The sequence below is a fragment of the Hippopotamus amphibius genome, chromosome 2, assembly GCF_030028045.1.
Source record: "Hippopotamus amphibius kiboko isolate mHipAmp2 chromosome 2, mHipAmp2.hap2, whole genome shotgun sequence".
Classification (NCBI taxonomy): Eukaryota; Metazoa; Chordata; class Mammalia; order Artiodactyla; family Hippopotamidae; genus Hippopotamus; species Hippopotamus amphibius.
In genome coordinates this window covers 98,638,006-98,658,079 of record NC_080187.1, presented here as the reverse complement: position 1 = coordinate 98,658,079, position 20,074 = coordinate 98,638,006, and the positions used below count along the sequence as shown (strand labels likewise).

The window sequence follows — 20,074 nt, the reverse complement described above, 5'->3', positions numbered from 1 at the left end:
AAAACCAAGAACTGGGAAAAGTTACTTTTAAAAAATTTAATATGGGTCTTGTTTCATCTAGATAAATTTAATGCTAGGGAGATGATGAAACAAAAAGATATGTTTTGTATCTCAACTGTTTTTTTTTTTTTTTTTTGTACTAAATGACATTTTGGGTCACCTTTAATTACAATCATAAACTGTACATTTAAGTGTTACCAGTTGAGTTCTTATACAATTCTCTTACACTTCACTTTTTTTTTCCATTTTCAGATAAATGTATTTTAGAGTATAGTAGCTTCAAGCTGACTTTAAATTAGTGTGATATGCAGACTTTTTTTTTGGCTAAAAAAAGGAATCCCATCTGGACAGTAAATGGTAGAGTGAAGTACTAGTAGCCAGGAAAATAAAATTTTCAAAAATAAAATTAAGTTTGTTCTCTCTATAGGGATTCATGTCAGATCAAATTGTGCAGATTGACTCTGACAACTTTTTCTCATGAATGGATGGTTAGAAATTTAAAACTATTTTAAAGCTAACTTGCCTCAACCTGCTTATGGTTAATATTAAAATGCATACAATTAGAAGAGAGTGATCTAAACTGTATTTTAAGCTTTATTTTTGTTAAGCCTTGTTATAGAAGAGGAATTAAAATTCCAAATTTACTTGGTAGGGTGGCATATTAACCTATCTTGTAACTTCAGAGAAACAATAAAACTATACTCATGCGAAAATTCCTAAATGTGAGTTGTCTGAATGCAGAGACAAACACCTTGACAGAATAAAATGGTTTTCTAATCAAAATTTGTGAAAAACAAAGGTCATGTGTATTGTGTACTTAAAAATTCTGGGGCTTAAAGCCAACTACACTTAATACATAATTTAAGTTAGGGAACTGCTGATTTTACAAGTTAGTCTTGTGATGCTAGCACAGAAACAACAGATTTTAGAATTGTTTAGTGAATACCGATATTGTTGATTTGCCTCAAAACAGAAAGTGTTCACTGACATCTTTTCTCATATCTCATGAGAGAAATTTATGTTGGTGGCAAGATGTCACAGGCTAATGAGCTACCCTATGCAACCTCTCTTAAACACCTCTAGAGATTATCACTCAGAGCACAGGGAGCAAGACAAAAACAAGGAAAATCAGATTCTGGAACATAAATCAGTAGAGAATTTACAGGTTGAAATTTTCCATGACAACATCACTTCTAAATCAATCTTTAGTCAGCAAAGTTGATGTAGATAGAGTAGGAAGTATTAGCAATTTATAAAAATGTGAGACCATGGAAGTTGGATTTTTAAAAAACTAATTTCTACACAAATTTATGTGTTTATGTGTGTGTTCATTGATAGTATATGTAAATATACATCTGAGCATATATTTTAAGGTGGTGGGGAACATATTAGCTAATTACTATCTTCCACTGTTATCTATCGTGTTTTAAAAAAAGTATAAACATACAAATGTTAATATATTCACCTTTTCTTACCCTATTCAAATATTTTCTGGAATAATTTAACACAAATTTACTGTGAACAGTGTACTTGAATACACGGTTGCTAATTTTACAAGCTAAAAGATTGTTTTTACCTCATTAATGTCACTGTAGAGTAGCAATTCTGATCCATTTCTTTAAAAGTTAAGGTTACTAGTACGTGTTCATAAAGATGTAGGCCTAAAATCGTTTCAACTGCCTCTAACACAAGTATCCATAGTGGCTTTTATATTGACACTTGCAAAAAAAATAGCTTTGTTTGCAACAGGGTAGTTTAAAAAGCGCTATCACTTAAAAAAGTAATCTAACTTATCTATGTAATTCCTATTTGCTTCATGGTGGGAACACAATGCTTGTGCAGTTACATTGATTTTTCTCTCAAAATGCCGGTTAACCATTACTGTTAATGGAAACTGCATTTGTAGTGCTTAACATGATGTCGGTGACAAAGTAAACGCTTTCATAAAGAAATTCAACTTCAGTAGAAACCAAGATAAATTCATTTCAAAGGAAAAGCAACCGTGAAAGAGGCTGGTCTAGCAATTACCGATTTCAAAAATTTGGGGCTTTATGAAGGAAACTGTGTCTTTGGGTAGAATGCTTTTCTCACAGTTGACTGGCCTGGGAGTGTTCTTGCAATTAGTCATCAGGGCTGTCACATCTATAGGTTGTCTTTTTTGTCAAAAAGAAAACAAAAGGTTGAAAAACAGAGAATTTTTCCCTTTTTACTACAGTTTTGCTCTAGGCTGCTTTCATGCAATACTCTGTCTTGCATGTTTTCTATTTGGCAAATTTAAATGAGATTAGAATCACTCTAGTTTGCAACGTCACTACCCAAAACTTCCTGGGTGGAATGTATGAGAACAAAAGCATCCGTACTTGTCTGCATTTAACTTACTAGGAATAGGTCTAAGGACGTCGGGGATGAGAATCTCCACCAAAGCCTGGTACATCCCATGGTCACAGTTACACATCCATTTCAGGATAGACTCATGTTTGCACAGAGTTATCAGCTTTGCTTTCGGAAGTCGACTTTCTATTTCACTCAGATTGCTGGTGTGAATAAATGTAGCAAATGAATAGATGGCAAATGAGGATAAAAAAGAAAATGGACTTTAAAAATAGTTTTAGTTTATCAAATATTACTGAGGTTAGAACTATACCACCACTGCCCTGGTGCCATGTGGCTGGATATATATAACACTCCCCCAGAGCTGCCTGTGCACGTTAATACCTTCTGACGGTATGAAAGGCAGGTATGATACTAATTCCATAAGGATGAAATAGTTCTACCGCAGTCCCCCAAATCAATAAAAATGGGAGCTATAATACACACGCTGAAACCTCAAGAGAGTAGTTTGTGGTTTATTTCAATCTATTTAATTAATGTTATCAGGTAAGGTTCACAACTGGTATACATATCTCTAATTTATTAGCTGTGACATCTACTCAGCCATGAAAATGAATTGGAAAAGCATATTGATTCTGACCTTGATTCGGTAATGGTAGTGCCGTCAGCTGGAGTAGAGGGAGAATAGCGCCAGAATGTTTGCCACAATTTTTCTATCAGGCTAAATTGAAGATTCACAACAACGTCCAATATTGCCTAAAAGACAAAATGGTTATCCATATTACCTTACAAAATTTCTTATGGGGATGTGTGAGGAGTACATGCTATAACAAGACTTAAATGGTAAAGATGCTTTGGGGTTCATAAATTAATATGGTAAAACTGGACTAAATTTTGCCAATGGAAATGGGAATATAAAAGAGATTAGCTAGAAAAAAAAAGGAGGGGAGGAATAACTCTTAAATGATTAAGCAGGGTAACTTGTATTCCTCCCAGAATGACCTTACATCCCACCCTTACTTCTACCTCTCTTTTCTCTCCATTTTCACGCTTGCTTCCCTAACTTTTCTTCCATTCCCTAACCCACTGCTTCCCTGGTTGCTGCCACTCTTAGTATTCTCAGATCCATAGGGACATAGAGCATAGATTCAATTCACATCAGTCTTTATTGGACTAGCTGTGTCCACTGGCCATAAAAAAAGAGCAGAAGAGAAGGGTTTGGAGGTGCTTGTGTGTGGCAGATGGAATTAGGGCTAAACTAGCTCCGTCTAGGGCTGCTGACCATGGGTTCTGGAGCGTTCCTAGCCAAGCAGAGGCTGGGGGCAGAAACTACAGAGTCAGGCTGACCTTCAGAAGGTAGTGCCTGTCTTGGCAGGAGAAAAGCACAGGAAGCACCTCTCTGTGGTCACACAATGCCTTCCATTCAATCCACTCTCTGCACACACCCTCTAGAGAGACGATATAAGACTATCCCCTCCTCTAACCTTGGGGGTGGGGGCCTCACCTCCTCCTTCTCCTTAATTTTATCTCTTAGATCTCCAGCTGCATCGAGGACTTTTTTTTTTTTCGATGACTCTAAAATTTGCCACTTTCATTAACTTTTGATGATCATATTTAATTTCACCCTGCCATTGCAATTAGTCTGCAAATTCGCCTTCAGACAAAAAGCAGTCATAAAACCAAGTAACTTGTTTGTGCAAAGATCACGTGATTCTATGATTATTTTGAGTATAAAAGACAAGTCCTCAGTATAATGTGTTTGATGTCATCAGCATTGAGAACAAAATGCATAAAACAGCCCCTTCAAGATCTGCAAAATTCAAAGAAGTTAAGAGACGACAAAGGGCAATCTAGACAATCAATCTGAACATTGAAGGCAGAAAGAGGAAACTGTAACTTCATAAGTCTGGAGTCTGTGTTACCCATGTAGATCTGGCCCTGTGCATGATGCAGAGAATAATTGATGTTCTATACAAAAACACTCTGAGATCAACTAAAATATTAAGCAAAATCTGTTTGGGGGCACGTTCTGGGAACTAGTAGGAAATGTTGCAAGTCGTTGGATAATGAAAATGGAGGGAAGGGGACACATTAATTAACAACACTCCTCACCCTTTAATATCAGCAACAATAAAAATACAAGAGCAAGCCCTGGAAGCAATGGGCATCCAGATGTCCCTGCTCCCAGGCAAAACCCAAAACCTTCTCAGGAGACAAATTATTACAGCTGGTTTCTCAACTGTAGCTTAGACACGTTCCGAGATGCGTCTATTAACAAAACAATTAGTAATATCTGATATAATACCTTACATATCTCTAGCTATGAGACTGCTGCAAGAACACTATGCATATATTAAAAGAAAAAAATCACTGCCACAGAAACTTGTATAGAAAATTATATTTGTTCCTTACATAACTAGTGATACTTCTAAAATATCTTTGATAAACCAACTGTGAGAATTTCAAATAACAGCCAAAATTAGGTATATTAATCTTTCTTAAAAAGTATAAACTATAGCAAATATGAAATAAAATAAGGCAAGTAACAAATTCAGTGTACCTTAAATTAAGTATCTCTTCAAATTAAATAATCTCAAATAATTCTTTTGAAAAGGACATTCATATCAGCCTCATTTAGGCAGTTTTACAAATGAATAAAACATTTTATCATTTGTCCACCCACTCTGAAATATGTTCAGACTAAAATGTGTGGCAAATACGGTTTAAAATAATCCCTATTCCACTGGCTTAGGGCAAACAACCATTTATAGGACTGGATCTGAGACTCAGGTACCTGTTCTTCAAAAGTTTGGAAGTGTAACAGAAAAAAATAATTAGAATTCTTCCTTTTCATATATGCCTTTATGCCCCAGGAGAGGTGGCATGAACACTGGTAACTCTGAAATAAATGAGGATCATTTATGAACTGCCATTTCCCATGCAGACTAATTACTATACATGTCCATATCTCTTCATACAGAGTATTCCTGACAATTAATGAAAAATTTTGTAATCCAAAGAATATTTTCCTCTTACTGGGGGAGTTTTTCATTTAGATTAATTTTAATGTATATTCTTTAGTAATGTAAATAAACATGCTCCAAGTTATATTTTGAATAAATATGAGAAACTTAAAAAAATCCAAATTATATTTATGTAGGCTGGGTTGCTTGAAGCAAGGTTCACCCTAACACAGAGAAATGAGAAACCGATTAGAGAATCTTTATGTACATCTTTATTGAATATACATGATATGCATGCAGAAAGAAAGACATTTTTTTTCTAGGTAAGTAAGGACCATCCAGAAATTCTCTCGTATCGGGAAAAGCAGAGCACTCAAAGAGAAATGGGTAGTAGGTATTTTTCATCATAATAAGAAATGTTGGGTACAAACTGGCAGGACATATTGAAAAACACTTCTGGCACATGGTTTGTTAATAAAGAGAGAACTTGCCCTTGGTTGTTAATAATCTCGCACCCTTGACAAGCACTCAGATTCACTCAAGCAGTTCTTACTTCTGGAGTGAGGAAAAAAAATCTGTGACTGCTATGAGCTGAGACTTCTCACTGCACACTGCCTCGTCAGCAGTCAGGAGGACTGCCCAAAGATTATCTTTTACTTCTAAGCAGATCATAAACAGAATGAAAATAAAGCTACTTAAATTCTAAACAGTTCCTCTTTCAAAAGGAGGGGCACTTTAAAAAGCCCTGTTGCAATTTGTTCTCTTCTTTCTAACCAGGTGAGCTGCAGGTACATGTGGGCTTGGAGAGAGTTCACCTCCTGGAGACAATGTAGCCAATTCTGATAGGGCTACTCAGAAAGGGAGTAGAAGTGGGGATGGAAAATGCCAAGAGAAAACTCAGCCACAGAAACAAAACAAACAAAACTAGAGCTTCACTGATCCCTGGAAGGAACACTTAAAACAGTGCTTTATAAAACATGTCTAGAAAATATTTTTGATAGAAATACATACTTATGGTATAAAATTCAAAAGGTAAAAAAGAGTATACTGAAAAATTAAGTCTCTTTTCCCTGACTCCCAGTCACTGAGTTTCATTCCCAAAGGCAACTAGCATTAATATTTTGTTCTTCCTTCTGGAGAGAAGAAAGAACATGTTCTTTTTCACTCAAATGATGGTATGCAATACTCATTGTTTTACATCTTGCTTTTTCCCTTAAAAATAAATCTTGGAGCTTGTTCCATAAAAGTACACTTAGAGTTGCCTGTTCTTTTTAATGGTTGCTTAGCATTCCACTCTACAGATTATACTATATTTTATTTATTCAGTTCCCTGTTAGATACTGAAGTTATAATCATCTTTTTCATTAAAAACTATAATGCAACAAGTTCCCTGTACACTTATCTCTTCACCCATATGTAAGCACTTTTCTAGGATGAAGTGGAATTGCTTCATCAAAGGATTCGTATTAGAATAGGCTAAGAAGATGGAAAGTAAAATTTATTCTCCCTTTCCTGAATTCTTCACTTCTGCAGTTTGAGACAAGAAGAAAAAATAACTTATCAGTGCTCAAAGAAATATGAACTAACTTCATCTGTCCTCCAGGAATATGTTTGATTATTTTGTTTTAGCAAGTTGTCTGGCAAAACTTAGCATGTGTCCATACTATGTTTGAAAAGACTTACCTCACAGTGCTCTCGATAAAGACTCTGCAGTGACTTGATATCCTCAAAGGTAGTACCATCTGGCAGAGAAGAGATTTCAACTTCTCCAAACTCTGGAAGTGCTCGAGATGCATCTGTTACCATGACAACACAACAGAAAAAAGTTACTGTGGATGGTGCCAATTACAGATTAATGAGGGAAAATTTCAGAAGACTAAAAAGGAAAAAAATTTAAAGGTCAGAGGTCCAAAAGGCAAGGACTTTTCATATTAGTATTTTATAAGCAAAACTTAGCAGCAGTAGCAACAGCACAAAGGAATAGAGGGAATATTTCTAAAATTTTGGAGAAACTAAATCTTCACTATGATAATGCTGGAAATAACATATCACGGTGTCTCTCAATATAGCACCCTTATGATATGAAAAATATCGTAAGCTGGCCAGTATCAATTTGAGTTGTTTTTATCATTATATTACTTAGGTATATAAAAATAAATCTAGCTTTAAACCCATCATGAGTATACCTCTCAGATAATCATAAACCAAAAGACCTACAAAATAAGTACAAAGAAACCTAAAAAATAACATTAAACTTAACAACATTAATTTGATATGACAGATGATGCTGTTGTCCTGTAATTAAATTACCTCTTGCAGCATGAACTTGGTATTGACTGCTGCAGTGCAGGATCTTTTGAGTTTGACAGGCCTATACCAACACATACTTCATGGTGGCTGGTTCTCCCATTATGCTTCTATATTCAAATGAGCTGTGAAACTTTCCTCCACACAGAGCACTGGGACATCATTTAGCCTTCCCATGGGATGAAGGCATAATTTACATAGTAAGTCTCTCTCTGTTCTTTTCTCACTAGCTCTGGACAATTAATGCAATACACTTTGGTGCCAGCCTGATCACAAATTCAAATACAAATGTGGAAACTAAAATTGCAGGACAGTATTCATTCTAGTATTCCAGGTAATCCAGGATATGCTTTTATTTTTTTCGGATTATAATTGAAATAAGAACACAAAATAAAACACCTAACAATTCTTGCTGGGAGCTCAGGGGTCTACAACAACATACTCGAGGACTCGAGTTTGGGGAGGCTGCCGCAATGTTTCCAACTTCAGGAGCCACTCTGGCCTGAGAGTACACTTTAGTTGTCTTTGTCAGAAAGTGCACATAGACACACAGACACACACACACAGACACACACACACACACGCTCTCTGATGGCTTCCACTTATCTTGATCTGTTGTACCGAAACTATGCATGTTCATCTCTGGAAGAGCTGTCAGTTACAGTGCCATTGTGCAAAATGTTCAAGCTCCACTACCTTAACTCTTTAAATAACAAGAAACATGTATACCATTTACAAAATTACAAAAATAGGAAATGCTGTGATCAATTTAAAAGAATAAATTACTTTTTAAACGTTTATAATAATTTTTTCTAACTTGAGACTGTACAAATATGCAACTTTATACACAGGAAATGAGAATTTTTTTTGGCACGATGTTACTACTGAAATTACAACACAGTTTTGATCACAAATGCCCAACTAATATAAATTCTGGAAAACAATTTCATAGAAATGAGCCTTTAATTCATTACACATTTAAAAGTTCTACATAGCTTGAGATTTTTAAAGATAAGCTCCAGTGGACACAAAAAAGTAGAAATGAACTAGAACTGTCATATAATGTGCATAGTTTCAGCACACAAAAAAAATCTATGTAATTAACATCTGTAATAGACATTGTACTTGAAGAAAACACTACTGTTCTCTTGTTTTCAAAATCCTAATAGCAACTATATGCATTACACCTTAACATACCTAAAAACTGTTGATGATGTTGACTTTGGGCAATTACAGTTTGCTCAACAGATGTGCCTGTCTGCTGACCACTTCCTGTGAAACCATCTGCAACCCCATCCACTTTCTGCATGGGCTTGTACCTAAAAACATTAGATGGGAAAAAACAAATAAACCAAATTATTCCTTGCTTTTTTGTACTACACAAAACTCCCAAGGCAATCAATTTTGTTCTATCTTCTTTAATGTCTCATGACAGTTGTAAGATTTTCTTCTTTGACAGTCTCATAAAGTTAGAATGAGGAAATTTTTAAATTGTAAAAAGAAAAAAGAAGGGGAGGGGCTTAGGAAGAGAACCCATTTTCGAAAATTCAGAAATTTTGCTAAGAATGAAAGAGTTATGAGGTATTTCTTTGGACAGCAATGGCAAAGATGTCCATGATTATAGTTTTAATACATAGCTGGAACATAACTTTTAATGGCCAATGGATCAAGAGAGAAACATTTTAAATACACTGGGATGTTAATCTGAATTAAGATCTAGGAGCGTGGGCCTGACAACTGTTAATGAATGACTTTCATTTAATTATATCTTCAAAATGTGATTCAGCCTACAATTCTACCATATTGTTTTTCATATCACCTAAAGCCTCCCATGCATCTCAACACAGTCATCTCCCTTGACTTCTCTCCACATCTGCAAATACAAAGACCATAAGCATCAGCCTGAAGCAAAACGCATGCAAAAATCCATCTACAAACCTAGGTTATCAAATTTAAAAAATAAAAAGAATCGAAGTCAGCTACAGTTATATATATTTATCTTTAGGTCCCAGTTATACAAACTCATGAACTTTCCATTCTGCTAAAATAGAGAAAATGTTCTTCAGCAGCGTGGACAAGAAGGAAAGACTCCTTCTCAGAGAAATACCACATGTGAAAAATGCATAGGTAAGTCTCCTAGGATAAGCAAATACAAAATAAGAAATAAGCAGTAACTGTAATTTCTTATTTTTCTAAGATTTTGTATATTTTTCTTCATTTTAGAAATTAAAAAACAGATAAATGTAAGAAAAGATTAATATCTACAATGAGCTTCTTACTTAGAGACAGCATCATGAACTTTATGCTATTTGCCCTTCCATTTTTTCCCGTTTCTAATTATATTTATAGACAGAACCACCTAATATTCTCACCATCCAGATTCTTGGCTCTTAAATTGATACCATAAGTTAACTGTATCATTAATATGAAGTTATTGTGAGTAACAGGGTCCCTAGTACAATGAACAAGATATACTCAAAGATGCCTGCACTCTGACAACAGATAGGAAATGAATGGACCTGGTGAAACATCGCACAAACTTTGAGGTTGCCTTAGGAAATGATTCAATCTTGACTGTTATTGATTATTACTTAGACAAATGAAACTTCCACGAAAACCTGAAAAGTCACTCATAATGGCATTTGCATGTATTTCTCATGTGACTGTATTTCACAAAGAACTATATGAAAAGCAAAAATAAAGTCAGAAGATGAGCAGGGTAAGAAAAGGGTACAACACACTTCACTCTTATCACTTTAGTGATGACCCCACATCACCAAAATGTTGGTTCTTATTTTCTAATGATATAAAAGAACTCAAACCTATTCTTTTATATAATGAAAAAAAAAAAAAAACAACATTTCAATTGGGGCCACACCAAGAGATAACACAAGGGTTAGTGCTGTGATGTGCTAGAAGTGCCATTTATAAAAAATTGAATGTTTTTCTGATTTTTCCCTCCTTAAAGTATCATCTTAGAGAGGCAAAAAATATCCTTTGTAAGGCAAGAACTTTGAGTACTTGTGTGGGGGAGCAGTTGTTAACCATTCTGTTCTAGAAGACCTGAATGATTTTATCTTTAGGGAATATATTTAGGGAAGTTTTTGTCCTTATTGATCCATTCCAGGTTTCATTTGATTTTAGCCTTCCTTTTTCAGCTATGAAATTTTATATCACTGATAAAAGAGGCTAAAATTGTTTAACCATGTTTCTTCATTTACATTAATGGAGTCTGGGGTTCATGGAGTTAATAAATGAAAGTGGTTTAAAAGGATTTGAATTATTTACTCTGGAGAAGAGAAAAATGGAAGTATTTCCTATAGTCTTCAATTATATTAACTTTCAATGTAGGATGAGACAGTAATTACTAGACTTTGCCCAGCTACGCTTTATCAGTTTCCCTTGTCCTGCATAGTATCTAATATACTACCGATGCTGAGCAGGCACAAATATCAAGGACCATCAAAGGATATGACATAGTGCTTAGCAAGCCTATGTGCAAGCAAAATTATCTGCTTCCTTAGAAAGATGTAGACAGCAGAACTTCCAAACGGGAAAGAGATTTTTTAAATAAGCACTCAAAATCATAATACATTATAATTAGTGTATGATTATGCTTAATAATAATGATATTGAGTGGGAAGCACTGATTAGAGGTACATTCTTTTATACAGGAGATGGAAAATACATCAAGATTAGCTTGTAGACAAAAAGGAAATAAGTTGATTAATTCTGGAGAAACTGTGCAGGTCAGTACTTAAGAACAAATCTTACACAGGAGAGGTGAAGAGAAAAAAAAGAAAAAAAAAGGAAAGAAAATACAGTCAAAACTGGGAAATGAGAGGCTTAATTCTAACCACAGAGCAAGGGTCACAAAGTGAACAGTAGATTGAAAGGATTGGGCGAGATGTACTACGTGTATCCACCCTTGCTTGCCTGGGTTAGCAACAATAGGACTTCTATAAGCCAGAACCTTACATTCTAACTCTTTAGAGAAAGGTGTGAAGACAAGTCTGCGAGGGTTTTGTGACATAAAGAATGACATCAGAAAGAGCAGGGATATGGCTCATACAAAGAACAGTATTAGTGTGGGCCTCTGAGACAGCTTCCAGGTAGTGCTGACTTTTGCTTTTCCTGCTTTAAGTAGTGGCATATCCACAGTGTATTGCCTGGCACTGGGTTGATACTTAGAAGGAATCACCAGAAATTAGCAATATTGAGCTGAGGAAGGCTAGATGTTCATTTTCCCGATGTCCTGTCAAAGGAGAACATCCTATCCCTGCCATCACCTCAGAGGGTTGTTTAACTTCTCTCAGAAAGAGGGAGTTTAACAGGAAGTTGAACAGGCACATTAAAAATAGGCTAAACAAATAACTGTGGTAACTGACTCTTATTGGAAGGAATAGTTAGAGATGGTATTATATTAGGTCTTGAAACCTAATTGTATATCAGTATCTGGGTGGCTTTCAAAAAATATTTAAATGCTAGGCTCATCCTAGATCTACTGAACAAACTCTTTGAGAATGGGGATTAGGAATTTATTATTTTAACCAGCTTCTCATGTATTTCTTAAGTAGCCTGCACAGAACTAGTCCACAGGAGCTTCTTGGCCCAATAATAAATTCCTTCAGCCCAACGCTGAGATACAATTATAACAGTAAAGTCATTTTTTCAATAAAATGTCATCATTTCTCAATTTTTTTCAATAAACTACGTTTGGAATGTAAATAACTATCTGTGAATGGATGGTGGATGAATGAATGAATGCATGAATGAAAGCTCAAGGTAACATATTTCATATTATCACAACATCAATTGATCTTAACATACAGCAAATCTATTTAACAAATATTAATTGAGAATTTACTATGGGTAAAGTATTGTAGGGGCATGGCTTTGAAAAGGCTGTGTATGAATAGAATTTTTCCAGCATGCTTTTTTAATATACTATTGACTTACATGATAATCCAAAATTATCTTAACTCTGGCTGAATATCAAGTGAACGTTTAGCATTGAAACACAGCTTTCAGATTTCCTATCCCTCTACCTTTTTTAAAATAAAATAATCACTAAATACTAAATTATTAAAAAAAGATACATTTTCTATTGAAAAAAAGTCTGTTGAACCTTTTAAAAAACTGAACTCTTTAGTATTTAAGAATTCTCTACTTTTACCCCCGTTTATTTTACAAATTCATTGTTTTAGAATAGGTTTTTTTATAGTAGATCCTTAGTGCTTTTGAGCTGTGTGTGCTCTGAGAAAGACCTGTACTACATCAAATGATGAAACAGCTCTTGGTTTCAAATTTAGTAAGAGGCAAATAAATGATAATTTTAACAGCTTGCAACTCCATGGGCAATCAAAGCTAAAGTTGTTAATGATTAAGAAATCAAAGAAACTCTAATGCTTTAATAGCTGTGTGTATGCACGAAATCTGTCACTAACACAGAAACGTGGAAAATTATTAGGACTCTTCCCCCATGGGGTTAGTCATAGCTGTTATTTAGAACTTGGACAGCTGTAACTCTACTGTAAAATAATACCTAATTCTGTCAATAATCTCACACATACAGACACTGAAGGAGTCCGATGGAAGGCAAAGAATGGTATATATTTACCATCACATTCAACTAGCAGTACCAGGTGGAAGGATTTTCAACTGACTAAATGAAACATTTGGAATAGTACCTTTGAATCAGGTAAAAAATACACACCCAAGATGCAAAATCTGAGCTGTATAGGCATTTAGAGTCATTATTATGTTTTTAACTCTAGAAAGTACACAATCACTTGATTTGCATGAACAAACCTAAATGTTGAGCCCACAAGAGGAACAAAAGGCTAAAATTTTCTATTAGAATCTTGAGATTCTCTTTGGAAAAACTGTCCCAGAATATTTTTAGATGATTTGAGGTCTGAAATGAACTAAATGATATAAACATGAACAGATCAGAAGAAAATAATGTTGAGTGCCATCTTTTCAGAATAGTAATGGACTCCTTGATGTCACGCTGAATATTTCTATATCTAAATGACTTCTAACATCAACCCTGCTGGTTAATGATAGCTATTACATCTCTTCAATCCTTGTTGGTGGCTCTCATACTATCTGTCTTGTCATTAGCTCTACATCTATGATTGGGAAAGGAGAGGAGGAAAAATTAAATTCAAATGGGGGTAACTGCAGCACTTTTAGTAGGAAGTGTGGGAGAGGTAGGGAAAGGAAGAGGTTGAAGCTGTTGGCTGAAATAAAAGCCTATGGATCATTCATTCGCTTCACAAATGACAATGTGCTCACTGCTCTCCTAGGTGCTGAAAATGCAATGTTGAAAGAGGCAAATACTATTCCCTTATCTCATGAATTTCTTCATTGAGTTCTCCTAGCATAGGTGATTTAGGGTTAACTGTATGTACAGAACTGATGTATTCTTGCTACAAATATATATGACACCTTTATGATACTTCTTTTGTCTACAACTGGTCCTTTCTGTTAAACTGATCCTAGAGGAATGCTCCCACTCTTCCTTTATTTGGAGACTGACAACCTGACTCTACCTGATGTTAAGACAGCAACAAAAACAAAACAGGGCATCTGAAGCTCTATCTAGAAAAAAATAAATTATTACGCTTCTTGCATACAGCAAAATTAAATAACCTCAGTTTCCTTATCAGTAAATAACAACATAATTGCCAAATGAGATCTTGCACACAAAGTGCTTACTGATGAACAAGTTCAATAAATGTTCATCAGAAGGATAAGTGGTTACTGTTAGTATTAACAAACTTTACATGAATTACTATACTTAATAATTACTGAGTGTGATTATGTATGATTCTCCTATCTTCAGTGGAAAATATATTTACAGCAGGGACTTGCTGCAGCGGCAATGAACATGAAATACCTCAGTGCCAAGATTACTTATTTGTCTCCAACAGCCAAATGCACAGACACCTGATCATCTTCCCACTAAACACTCCTGCCACCCTCAGCTGTCTTGGAGCAATTTACCAGCCCTAGATGCTTATCTCAGTAATGACCCCTGGGAATTTATGGCCAGGAAAGGAATTGTAAACTATTAACATCAATCACAATTGAAAACCACTGGCCTAGAGGTATGAAGAAATGGAAGCCAAACTTGCCCAATTGCCAGGCTTCATTCTTTTGCAAAACAGTCTTATTCTTAAAGAAATATTTTCTAAAGAAATATTTTCTCTAGTGCATGTAATATACTAATGATGACAATAATTATTATTTACCTATCACTTGAATATTTCCAGTTATAAAGCCCTTTATATACTTTTTTTTCCGCTTAAACTTCAAAATAATCTTTGAGGTAGCCTATTTTTATTTCCATTTTGCAGATGAAGAAACTGAAGTTCAGTGAAGTTCAGTCACACACACTGAAGTGCAAAGCAGCCTGTATTTAAATCCCTATTTCCCACCTTTATATAGGGTTCTTTCCACTAGTCTATGAAACTATACTTCTTGATATAAGGTCTTCTAATGACAAAGGATCTTGTCCTCACTCCTTAGGAACATGCATGCTTTCACATCTGCCTACAGCCAAAGCACAACTAGACTTGCTGTAGCATCTTTCCGATTGGCCTCTATTTTCCTCCCGTCAGTGCCACAAAGGTTCCTTCTTTCACAGAATCCAATTCCTATGAAGAGACCATTCACAGAAGCAGGAAGTGGCACATTTCCTCACTTATTTAGGACGTACTCAAGTCTGATTTTCTGCTTTATTCCACAGGCAAAAATTTTTATTACATGTGCTCATTTCTCTTTGGGTTATATTACCTCTTTAAGGATGGAATTCTTATAAGAACAAAGACAAGAGGACTGGGCTCTTGTCCTGGTTTCTATATGATTGTGGATACATTATCCACCCTTTATGGACTTCAGTTTTCTCATCAAGAGGATGAGGTGCACTAGGTGACCTCTCCCTTCCAGCTCTAACTTTCTATGATTCTCTGAATTTTCTTTTAGATGTGATGGATATATTCTATATGCAACCGCTGACTGTTATGTATTATTTGTTGAAGGAATCATATATGCAGTTTAATATGTTGAGAATGGCTACTGGGATCAAACACAGCCAAGCAAATTGTCAAATGCACTTGGCTCTACTCCACCACTTTTGCTGCTAGGATTTGGAAGAATAGCTGAAATACATGTGCCAACACTATGTGCTTCTTTTAAATATTAAAAATAAACTGCAGCAAACATTTTTACTTAGTTTGTAATGCTGAAACTTACTCATTTCCTTTTTGCTCTATAATAACTTAATTTATTTATTATCTAAATTAGGGTAAGCAAATTAGTCCATGAGTGAATTTCCTTGAAAAGTGAAGACTACCTCATTGAAGTACAGGAGTTAGTTGCACATGAAATATTTTCAACAGACGGTATTACATAAAACTACTATTACACATTCTCCTGTTTCCTTAACCCGCGTACTTAACCTATTCTTGATTCCCTATAATGTTATCAATATGCCAAACAGTTATTACACTGTGTTAGAGTAGATTTTAATCACTATAGTGATACTTAAAGTGCCTACTGGAGTGCCTCAGTCTATGTGTCCCTCCACTGAATGTTCACAGACTGATGTGCTGAATAACCCCAAAGCGAATCGAAGACCCTGTCTACTTATATTTCCTCTTGCCAGCTGTTATATCTCATGATTGCCTATGAATCAAGAGGGCTCTAATCTGCTCCTTTATTTTAGGTAAATGACTTGAGGATGGCTTCATCTTTTCAATTAAGCTAAACTACCGGCTCTGTGACATCTGTTTTTCAATCAGAAGCTGTTTCCATTTACTTCCAGGCTCATGGCTATGTTCCCATATGGTGGTGTTGTTGGGAATTTGATTTGTAGATAAGGGGAAATTTCCTCTTTTACCCTATCAAATCTTCAAATGAGATACCATATGTAAAGGAGCCCTAAAAATTATAAAACTATGCAAAACAATAATCATTATTAATGCTACAACTACGATTCTGAACTTACCATAAATGTACAAATTTTTATTTGATAAAAACATGATTTTTCTTTGATAAAATAATCACTGCATATACTTGAATTTTCTTACTCTAGGAACAGATGAAGCATGTACTTTTATACGATGGAAGGTGTGCACATACAGATGCATACAAAAACAATCTGAATATTTCAAAATATTAAATACTAGTTGATGCTATAAACGATTTTCAACCTTTCAAACGTCAATCTTGTAACAGGAGAACAGCCCTCTCTTCTTATGGGAAATTTAATATATTCAGTAGAATCATTTAAGTTGTGGAACCATCTTATTTTATAAGCCGTAAAACAAATAGTACAATAAGTCCTTTTCCCATTATTTTCAACAAATATTCTTAACCCTTGCATCCAGACTCAGGAAGAGACACTCTTCCTCTCCTGGCCAAGCGTTTCCTCTCAGTGGGGTAACTGGTTTCACTTAAGGTCTATCAACTTTGCCAGTGATATAATCCTTCAGAGAGACAACAGAAACCTCCCTCTGCCTTCCTAGTTCCAATGAGTGCTGGTGAAATTCATAATACTAACAGCGCAAGCAGTTACCCAAGACACTGTTCTGAGAGCAACTGTCCACAGTTCAAAACTTGTACCATTAAAAAACAACAACAAATCAAAGGAAGTTTCAGTACTTCTTTAGTTCTCTAACATTCTTATTTCATAAGAAAGCAAAAACTCCAAGAAACTAAAGTTGGTACAATTTATGAATATTACTGAGAATTTTATATCATTTCTTAAATACAACCATATTATTTCTAATTCTAAAAGCAATAATTACTATACTTAGACTGCAGGGTTTTCATGGGTCATTAATCTTTTTCTCAAGGAGGCCTTTGTAACTCCTTGGTCTTGCTTACCTAACCCAGGCTTTGTATAAAGAATGTCCCTTGAAGGCTTCCGTTTTCGTGAAAACTTGCTAGGATTCTTTGCAGTGACATCACTGGACAAAGTAAGCCTCAGCTGTCTCAGGTGCAATTTACCAAGGTGTTGTTCATACTTGAGTCTGAGTATATGTAATTTTTGAATTAATCTTTTTTTTCTTTATTGCACCAACATCTCCAATGTTCAGTGCTGCTACATATGAGTGCAGAGACTACACCAGAAAGTAAAAGCGCTAAGTATCGCCACTAACAGGTGGAAACAATAATCATAACCCAAGACAATAACAGTTTATTCCAGCTCACACAAACTCTACCTCCAACTACACAAGGGACTGTTTTATGGTTTTTTTTTTTGCCCCAGAGCCCTGCTTATGTTTTACTGACTATATATCAAAAAACAGGAATCAGCAATTTAAAGAGAGTCTGTGAGGGGCTTCCTAGGTGGCGCAGTGGTTAAGAATCCGCCTGCCAATGCAGAGGTCACGGGTTCGATCCCAGCTCCAGGAAGATCCCACATGCCGCGGAGCAACTAAGCCCGTGTGCCACAAAAAAAATAAAAATAAATAAATAAAGAGAGTCTGTGAAATAATAATTTATATAATAGCCAATCCTGAACTGACTCTTCAGTCTTGAATACTTGCTCTAGAAATTATGATTGTGTTAAAGCCACTTAACAAGTGTCTTTACTTCCAGTCTCTTCCCACTGAATATGTCTTGCCCCAGATCAAACAGTAATCTCTCCAGAAAAAATCTGAAAGTGTCATTGTTTTGCTTGGAAGAATTCTTTGAAGACTTGCACAGCTTCTAAGCACAAAGAACAAACTCATTAAATTCATAAACAACCAAATCCCTTCATCTATGATCCAATCTACTTTTAAAACCTCATCTCCCACTAAAGTACCCAACTTTCTTCTCAGTTCTCCTCCTGCAATATCAGCCTCACCAAATCAGAGTGCATTCACCAAAGACATCATGGACTTTACCCCTTGGTGGTGCTTTTGTTTACATTATTCCTTCTGCCTTAACATTCCTCTCTTTTTCTGATTCCTCAAATTCCCTACTCAAATAGCACTTTCTCTGTGAAACTTCCCAATCCTCCCTCTCCCAGAATTTGCTGAAATAGCTCAGCAAAGCTCTCCGATAGTTCCTTGATCAAAGCTTTGTTTTAGCATTTCTTAGGTTGCATTACTTAAAAAGAAATTTGCATGTGCCTTCTCATCTAATTTCTTAACTCCTCAAAGGTAAGGACTGTGTCTCATCTCTGCACACAGGGCCTAGCACATGGTAGAGACTCAATGGGAGCTTGCTGACTAAATAAAGGACTACTGCTTGATATATTTTTTCTCCAGCAGTAACTTAGAATTAAGGCTTCTGATGAAGCCAGTATGATGTGGAAGAGATCTCGCCAAGGCGACTCACCATCCCAGATCAATGAATTAGGCAGACTGATCAATGGATTAGGCAGACTGCAATACATGCAGCCCTCCTTTCTCCTACCTAATTCTGTTTGCTCAGTTGAAAAGAAAAACTGTAACCACTGTCATGGCTGAGCTACACTGGTAAAAGAGGGAAAGATTTTTCACTTTACTGCAAACTGTGATATAAGTCACATGAGACAGAAGGCCCTTGGCTACACAGCAGCATTATGGGCTTGTAGAGGTCATTTAACCTCTCTGGGATTTATCTGAAAAAACAGGGGTCTTAATGCCTTGACTTCCACCAGGCTGAAGGGCCAGACTAGACTGATGTATCTTCAGTTCTAAGATCTATGATTCTACTCATCCATCCACTCATCCATCCATCCATTCATGAATGTTTCAGATCTCATATAGCTCTACTATCTACAATTCTACATCTATGAAAGTTGGAGTCAAAGAAAACGTAAGAAGTCCCAAACATCCTGTAAGAATTTATACTGTCAAAAAGAATGACCTGAAGGATGTGCAGATTAACAAGTAAGAAGCTCATGAATACTGACAAATTTCTCCAGATGCTCCTTAGAGTTTGTGTTTAGTCTCCTTATCTGAATAGTTTGGGATGTCACATTTACTTAAACGGGCCAAACAGGCTGTCTGATAAGTACTTTTAAAAGATTTGGAAAATAGAATGAATGGAATTCTAAATCATATTTGAGAACTGTCTGTAGTGAAGGCATATCAACAATAGCGACATTCTTGGATACTTAGGTATTTGTTCTACTTGTTCAGAAAAAAGGAGATGGAACATCTGAAAAAATACACAGCTTTGACGTGTCAATGATAATTCCAGAGTCTACCTTTGTTTCTGTTGCATGGGTTGTTGTCTCATAGCCATATACTGCATGTCTTCTTGCAGACGATTAAGAGGGGAATCTGGCTTGACACGAATCCCATAGTAATGGTACTTGGAGTTTCCTCTTCATAAAAGAACAACAAACAAAGAGACAAAAAGTCAGTCAAGTCAATATTAATCATACAGGATGTCCATTTAATTTCATATTTGGAAAAAATTAGGTAACTGCAAAATATTACTGTTATATATATCTATGATTTATCTGTTCTGGACACCTGTAT

General features: G+C 35.6%; 1 protein-coding gene across 6 annotated transcripts in view; it reads right to left on the bottom strand.

Annotated features, from left to right (window-relative positions):
* Nucleotides 1-20,074, bottom strand: part of RFX3 (regulatory factor X3) — a 292,285-nt gene that overhangs the window by 42,838 nt on the left and 229,373 nt on the right. For all 6 annotated transcript variants that reach the window (XM_057723907.1, XM_057723911.1, XM_057723908.1 and 3 more), the window contains 5 exons: nt 19,798-19,917; nt 8,799-8,920; nt 6,978-7,090; nt 2,972-3,087; nt 2,380-2,534 (listed from right to left, as the gene is read on the bottom strand). In XM_057723907.1, the coding sequence (XP_057579890.1) occupies nt 2,380-2,534; nt 2,972-3,087; nt 6,978-7,090; nt 8,799-8,920; nt 19,798-19,917 (626 nt within the window). The remainder of the gene's footprint in view (nt 1-2,379; nt 2,535-2,971; nt 3,088-6,977; nt 7,091-8,798; nt 8,921-19,797; nt 19,918-20,074) is intronic.